The sequence below is a fragment of the Haplochromis burtoni genome, unplaced genomic scaffold (assembly GCF_018398535.1).
Source record: "Haplochromis burtoni strain Fernald_Lab_line unplaced genomic scaffold, NCSU_Asbu1 Contig_92, whole genome shotgun sequence".
NCBI lineage: Eukaryota > Metazoa > Chordata > Actinopteri > Cichliformes > Cichlidae > Haplochromis > Haplochromis burtoni.
Window position 1 is genome coordinate 1478184 of NW_024582453.1, and position 7749 is coordinate 1485932.

Genomic DNA, 7749 nt, shown 5'->3' on the forward strand with positions numbered 1-7749 from the left:
CCCAGACTCTGCTTCCTCCTCGGAAGACGTGTCAGTGGGATTAAGGAGGTCCTCGAAGTATTCCTTCCACCGCCTGACAATTTTCTCAGTCAACAGCACTCCACCCACACTACACACAGTGCAGGTTGAACACCGCTTTCCCCTCCTTAGTTGCCTGACCGTTTGCCAGAATCTCTTCGAGGTAGTCCGAAAGTCTTTTTCCATGGCCTCTCCGAACTCCTCCCACACCCGAGTTTTTGCTTCCGCCACCGCCCGCTTGGCCTATCTATCTACCTATCAGCTGCCGGAGTCCCACAGGCTAACCAAGCCCAGTAGGACTCCTTCTTCAGCTTGGTGGCTTGGTTACCACCACGACAGGCACCAACTACCTTGTGGCTGCAGCTCAGTGCTGCGGCTTCTGCAATGGAGGAGCTGAACAGGACTCAATGTCCCCAGTCTCCCTGGGAATGCTGTTGAAGCTCTGCTGGAGGTGTGAGTTGAAGATCTTGCGGACCGGGGCCTCTGCTAGATGTTCCCAGCACACCTTCACTGTACATTTTGGTGCGCCAAATATGTGGTGTAGCCGTGGGTCCTTTGCAATACTCACTTGGTCCCTTGAAAAGGTGGGGAGCTACTGTTGATAGTGTTGATCCCGGTGAAGTGCCGCAATTGCAGCCTGAGGCTACGTCCACACTAGCCCGGATAGATTTGAAAACTGCGTTTCCGTCTGAAAACACTCCACATCCACACTAGTGTTTTCAGTCGTTTTCACAGAGTTGTGTGTCCACATTGAAATGGATGAAAACGCCTATGTCCCAGTACTGCGCATGTGTGAAACGCAAGAAGATTCGACCTGCCTCATTTCTGTCTGTCGTTTATTTACTTTCTGGCTCTTTGAACCGTTGCGGCAAAAGGTCGAGGAAAAGCACCGAGTTTTTTAAATGGACTAACAATGAGGTGGAGTTGTTGCTGCGAGTAACACAAAAGTACAAAGTTGCAAAAGCGAGTGAGAATTAAAGAATTTGAAGAAATGCTACCTGGAGCATGTACAGACTGATATTAATCTTTAACAGGGCTGTCGAAATTGAGAGCAAACAAAACAACTGCTGCCCTCCACTATCTTAGTATAATTGGTCACATGACGGCACCCAAATGTATGTGTTTTCGAGAGCGTTTTGAAAACGCTGCGTTTTCCTTCCGCGAAAACGCCATCTCAGTGCGTCTCAGGCGCTCTAAAAACCTGCTTGCTCCAGGCCTGTTGGACAGCTTCACTCCTCGTGCTCAACTCCATGCAGTGCATCTTGAAAATTTGGATAAGGCAAATGTTTTAGTTCATGCCTTTCGACACTGGGCAAAGAACTATGTGTCACTGAGTAAGCTAACAGCTTACAAGGAAATTTAAGTGACCATTGGAGAAGAGGATAAAGCCATGAGAAGTGCAATTCGAAGAAAAGGATTCGTGACAAGGGTGAAGCAAAGTAAGCTGACAGTTGGAGGAAATGCCAGACCGCTTGCGAAATCACATCTGGTTAAGCAATAAAAACAAAATGAGAAAAAATAGTTGTCCAGGAAAAAAAAAAAAGAGGAAAAAAGTTGACCATGTCAGACAACAGTGAATCTATAAAACAAATCTATAAAACAACTCATATAAGTTTTATTTGCTCGCAGTTAAATTATTCAACCAATATATCCAAAGAATAGTTAAAGAAATAGTCAGAAATTAAAAGACAACCACTAGACTGTATATTGCCATTGAATATAACAACTGAAATAATTAATTATTGTATCAAACAATCTCAAATATCCAGAATTCATTGGTTCTAATAAGACAATGACAGTAGCTCTGTGTAAATTCAAAACATTACCCACTTTGCTTAAATATTATCTTAATAATCTTGTTTTTCTTTTTTAAAGCTCACAAAGAAGAATGTGGTCTGATTCAGCTCGGAGTACAGCTTTTTATACAGTGAAGCCCCCTTTTGGCTGACTGGTAGTGGTAAGGTTCAAAATATCAGTCCGTTAGCAGGGTCGTACTGCCGTAAGACATCCATCCATCGATGAAAAGAGAAACACAACAAAGGCAACAAAAAAAGTGGCTGTGGAGCCATCAGAGAACACTTAATGTGAGTGTTAACAAAAACTGTAGGGAACAAATCACTGTCATGTATAGGTCTATACAGAGGTTATGGAAGCTGTACAAAGATTATTGTAACAAACAGACAGTAAAAACAAAGCCTGGTAAAAATTCTCAACAACCTTCTAAAAGGATAAAACCCTTAAATAAAACGTGACAAAATAAATAACCCAAATGTTTTTGGAGGGACACCTCCTTTTTTTCCTCTATCAGTTTTTATCATTGAATCATGGCCAGACAGAAAACAAATATACTGTATCAACATAGGATGTTTATACCCTCCATATTAAAAGAGGCTTCGACAAATGATTGTGTCATTTACTCTTTTATCTATGTTTGTTTGATTATTATTCTTTTTTTTAATCTAAATGGGTGGTCATGCAAATAGAAAAAAGCCAAGTCCTTTATGCTTTTAGCTTGGTGTTAAATCTGACAGTTCATCTGTTGGTGATGGACTGGCTGGTTTCCAGTCTTGCTGTGCCCTTAAACACACTTACCTCAAGTACTAGCTATTCTTTCAGCCAACTAGTCTATGCAACTAGCTAGTTTCTGCCTAACTGTGCTTTCTCAGTCATTAAGCAGCTTCAGCCTTCGCTTTATGTGTCACCCCCTCTTGTTTTTCTTGCTGAAAAACATTTCTCAAGTCTAGTTCAGCTCCTGAGAGCCAAACCAGGTAGCTAGCTTGCTGTAGAGCAATATTTCAAGAGGTTGACTAGTTGATTTAAGGTGGTCTGGTATTCCAAAATCATTGCTTGATGTCTGCTTTGTCTGCCCGACAAGCCACCTAGTCAACAGGTAGATGAGAACTCGCATAAGTAGATCAATTGGCATTCTTAGATTACGCTACGTCTTGTTTGTCTGAGCTGACAAGTCAACTGGTTTTCACAGCAGCTGGTTTGTGAGCAGACTTAAAAGGTGCTGTTTTAGTGCTCCAAGATCCAACCTGCCTGCCTGTTGAACAAATAGAGTACTACAGACGGTGGATACCCACGATTGAAGTACTCAGGATGCCTTCGTTAACTTCTCTAGTTCTTAAGTTTCCTAATTCCTTTCCACAAACTCAGCATGACCAGTCAGGAACTTTTTGCCAGTATGTCAAGGACACATGGTCATGCCAGCAGTGTACATTCCAGCTGGCATCAGCCTGTTACCAGGTAATAGGTCCAAAATCAGAGTGCAATCCTTTGTATAATCCCAGTCTTTCTGTAAACAGTTTACAACCACTCTCCTAATAAGTGTGACACCAAGCCTTCTGCGGTCTTTCGGTAGTCTTTTATTCACAGCTGGGAAGGAGTAGCCCAAAAGCAGTCGATGGGCAGTCCAACGCCAAGTCTGCACACAGTCCAAAAACCTGATGAAAACCAGACGACCCGCCAGTCTACACAAATCCAGTGAAAAGCAGTCTGTATTCCAGTATCAGCTGAGAAGTCCAACTACCAGATGTCAGAGCTTAGTTCTCTGCTGGTGAGGGGTACAAAGGTGCTGTTCAGGTGGAGTTCTGGCTTCTTCCCAAGGGTATTGCTCTGTTGCACCTGGGAAACACACAGCACCACCATGATTAGCACTAACCTTGCCATATAATGGTGCTTCATTTTATGGTATGACAAAATATTGCATGCCAATACTGTGCCTTGACTTAAACATAAGAACTGTACTGCATTTCGTTTCCCAGTCTGTTAGAATAAGCATGTTTTCAGGCTAGATGATATGAAGATATTGTTTTCTTTCTATATTCTCTTTTATTCAAACAGACCTCTTGTTCCCCAGTGAACTGCTCTGAACCCCTGGGGAGAAGAGAGGATTTATTTTTATTGTGTTTAAGCTCTGAGTACATGCAAACAGATAACAGCAAGCAAACTTTAGAAAAGGATACACTGTGCTGATGTTGGGTGCTGGGGACTAACTAAGAACATCATACGTATAAGTGGCTTAGTCTTTTCTCCCACCTGTCCATTCAGCAGTGTCATAGGGATATTGCAATAGACATGGCGCCCCCCGGGGCCCAGAGTGGAGAACTGCACCGTGGAGGGAGGTGGAAGTGGGGGTGAGGGCTGTGGGGGAAGTTGAAACTCATAGCTGCGGCAGAAATGCCGCATTTGAGCTGCTGTAGCACTGTGACCCCCTCCTAATGGCAAGGTCATCTGGTTGTAGTCAGGGATCTCTGTTGCCAAGGCGACCTGTGTGTAAAAGACATGACTTTCTAGTAACTTTCATTAGCTTCAGCATTATTGCAAGAGGCAACTAAATATGAAGCATTCATCATGAAAATGCTGTTTGTAGACTTCTGTTAGCTTCTGGGTGAACTATGAAAACAAGATAATTGTAAATTAATGAAATAAATGTAAATTAACTTAAGTGTAATGTGTTAAAATAATTCAAGCTCGAGTTTCACTTATTTTTCAAAATAGAGCTAAACACAGGAAAACGTGAAATCCCCGAATTCCGTCTGATATGAATTCAAAGGCAAGTTTTAAACAACTGAAACAAACTTTCTAGTCCAAACTGTACATTTGAAAACACAGCAGTGGAAACATAAGAAGTACAGAAACAGTCAGAACATAGTCACAAACATTAAAGAGAGATCCATGGCAGTCAAAGAATTATGAACTGAACTGGTGGTAGAAAAACTTGTAAAACTTTATCATGGGACAAAGTCAGAAAACTTTTTATTCAGTTTTTATTAGAGTTGACTGGTGGTTATATACATGCAGTTTTAATGTCCTGGTGACCAAAGCCAAAGCCTCATCAGAAATGGTCTTAGTGGAAGGATGGCTCTAAGAAAGTCATTGGTAAGGGATGGAGACAGGGAGAAAAATTGAGGTATGGCAAATTACCCAAAATTGGACTACAAATCATTGGCAAGAGGACTTGAATTCAAATGTGAAATGGTTCAAATTGTTATCAGTATGTACAAAAGTGAGTGGCTACAGTCACCGGTAAAACCTGGTGGAGGCTCCGTCATGGTTTGAGGCTGCATATCAGCCAGTGATGTTGGAGAGCTTTTTTAAAATTGATGGAATTACAAATGCAGAAAAGTACAGTCAGATTTTGATCCACCATGTAAAAACCATCTTGAAAGCATTTGACTGGCACTGGCTTTTTCAGTATGATACTGATCCCAAACACACTGTAAAAGTCCAGTAAAAGTGGACCTGGATAGAAAAATGCACAATGAAACACTATCAGTCATTGCATGGCCTCCCCCAGATGCTGGAGCTCAACATTCCTTCTTTCCTGTCCTATCAAACAGGTAACAATGCATTGTTCCTGATCATCTGCTCTCACAAGGTAGCCCAAAGTTCAGGAAAAAATTGTTTACAGGTGTAACAACGACCAACTAAGTCTGTGTTTTTAAGATTAATGTTGTCACAGTGCAGTGCCAAGGTCACTGATTTGAGAAAAAACATCTACTAATTAATAAAAGTTCGAACTAAAAGACATGTGCTGACCTGATGGTGTCCATGCCGACTCTCATTAGGGGGCACCAGGGAGGCAGAAGTGGTTGTCATGGCAATAGTGGAGACTGTGGTCTGTAGGTCACCAAAGAGGCCCTGTTCACCAGAATCCATTACCTGTTAACACAGAGATTCCTCCAACAGTGAGTCAAAATTCGATCCATCGATTCCATCCATCCATCCTCCCTCCCTCTGTTGGAGGTTATGGGGTGCTGGAGTCTTTCTTTGCTGACAGTCTTTTGCAAGGTCAACGCAGAGAGACATACAATCATTCAACAACTTTATTCAGAGTTTCCACCTATGGGTGAGTAGCATAATCTAAGCCCTGGTGCATAAAATAATTTGACACACCTTTACACACTTAAACACCATCTAGATTCCATGACATCAATTATTAGAGTAGAAGAAGACATTAGAATGATATCACCACGCTGTTGCAGTTGTTGTTAATATTCTCTGTGTGGCATCATTCTTCAGGAAAGAAAGCAGCAGGAAACATTTATTTGCTAATCAGGGCATACACAACCTGAGGCGTGGTAAACATCTACACATTTTGCTTTGCTGTGATTCCAATTTTAATACATTACCTGTGTTTTGCAGACATTTTAAAGGCCATCTGCCTGTTTGAATGCGCCCAAGGAAAGAGTACATCTCAGTAGAATTTTTTGGCTCCCATGCATGAAATGGACATTATTAATATAGGTATAGATCAAGATGTCTGAGTTTAAGGGTTTCTATAATGATACATGAACAAATTCACATGCTATCCAAAATGTTTTTATCACTTATAGTCGCACATGTATTGTAGACTTGCTTTTTTTTATGACATTTCTTTTCAGAGGTCATAAATCAGTCCCAGAGTGGAGGCTATACCACTGTAGAAAGATAAAGTATATCGAGAATACATGAAAAAAGACGCAGTGTACCTGACGTCTGGACAGTGTCTCTCTGCGTTTAGCGGGCATATCGTAGACCACCTGTTTCCAAAACTTAGATGACAGCTCATTGCTCTTAGGACCCCTCCACTTGATGATGGATAAAACCTGAAGAGAAGGAGACAAATTACAAAAAAAAAAGATTTTGCCATTCTGGCCGGTGATAACTCTTCAGGTCACCCCATAAACTCTCCATCCTTTCATTCATCCGCCCTTTCTGTATACCTTGATGGTATGTTTAAGTGCCTCCACCTCTTGGTAGTTGATGACATTCTTCAGGTCTGCACACTCTATCATGATCACCTAGAACACGGAGAGATTTCTAAACAGAAGACCTTCCCCATCAAAACTCTCCATATGTAATAATGCAATGTCCGGGTAGGTTCTCAGTAATCCAGGTTATGGTAGTAGTAAGAGCTTGAACACAGAAGGTGAATGAACTTCTTTAAATTTGTAAAGATATTTCACCTCTTATTCAAGCGGCTTCTTTAGTTCTAAAAACAAAAGGTGGGCAGCTCCAAGTATTTAACCCCTAGTAGAGGTCGTCTCTCAGTTATCAGCCACCTGCAATGAAGTTTTGAGATCCAGATGCTTAAACACCCAAATCATACTCAGACGACCTCAATAGGTCACATGATGGGGTGGGATAAAGTCCCACAGTGGTTTTATCCTTATTTTTGGCTTTAATTCATCTGATGACTCACATGATCAATAGTGGGTCAACAACCACAGCTAGCGTTTAAATACCTGGGACTCTCCACCTTAACTAAAGAAACCTCTTGTGAGGTCAAAGGTCTTCACAAACCTAAAGAAGTCTTCTTGCCTTCTTTTTTCAAACTGTTAAGAATAATAATGCAATCAAGTTGGAAAAATGTCTGTCCTCTAGATTTTTACCTTTGACCTCTGAATCCATACCTTGATCTCCCCAGTAACAAGCATGGAGTGGAGGCGTGTCTCTATCTGGAAGATGCTCCAGCCTCTTTTGGCGACAAACTCTGGCGTTAAAACGATGATCAGACGTCTGCTCTGCTCCACGCTACGAGCCAAGTCCTCAATGTAGGCTGGGAGAGACACATGGAGAGTAAGAATAATGAATAGAGAAGGGACAACTCGGCAGATGGCCCCGCCCCCTCCTGAGCCTGGTTCTGCCCGAGGTTTCTTCCTGTTAAAAGGGAGTTTTTCCTTCCCACTGTCGCCAAAGTGCTTGCTCACAGGGGGTCATATGATTGTTGGGTTTTTCTCTGTA

General features: G+C 41.9%; 1 protein-coding gene across 1 annotated transcript in view; it reads right to left on the reverse strand.

Annotated features, from left to right (window-relative positions):
• Positions 1-1613: 1613 nt before the first annotated feature.
• LOC102294795 (X-linked interleukin-1 receptor accessory protein-like 2) overlaps positions 1614-7749 on the reverse strand; it is a 512221-nt gene continuing 506085 nt past the window's right edge. Inside the window, exons 10-16 of the mRNA XM_042222726.1 lie at positions 7419-7667; positions 6729-6806; positions 6495-6611; positions 5563-5685; positions 4060-4290; positions 3867-3897; positions 1614-3645 (exon numbers count right to left, since the gene is read on the reverse strand). Coding sequence (XP_042078660.1) covers positions 3557-3645; positions 3867-3897; positions 4060-4290; positions 5563-5685; positions 6495-6611; positions 6729-6806; positions 7419-7667 — 918 coding nt within the window. The 3' untranslated portion in view covers positions 1614-3556. The remainder of the gene's footprint in view (positions 3646-3866; positions 3898-4059; positions 4291-5562; positions 5686-6494; positions 6612-6728; positions 6807-7418; positions 7668-7749) is intronic.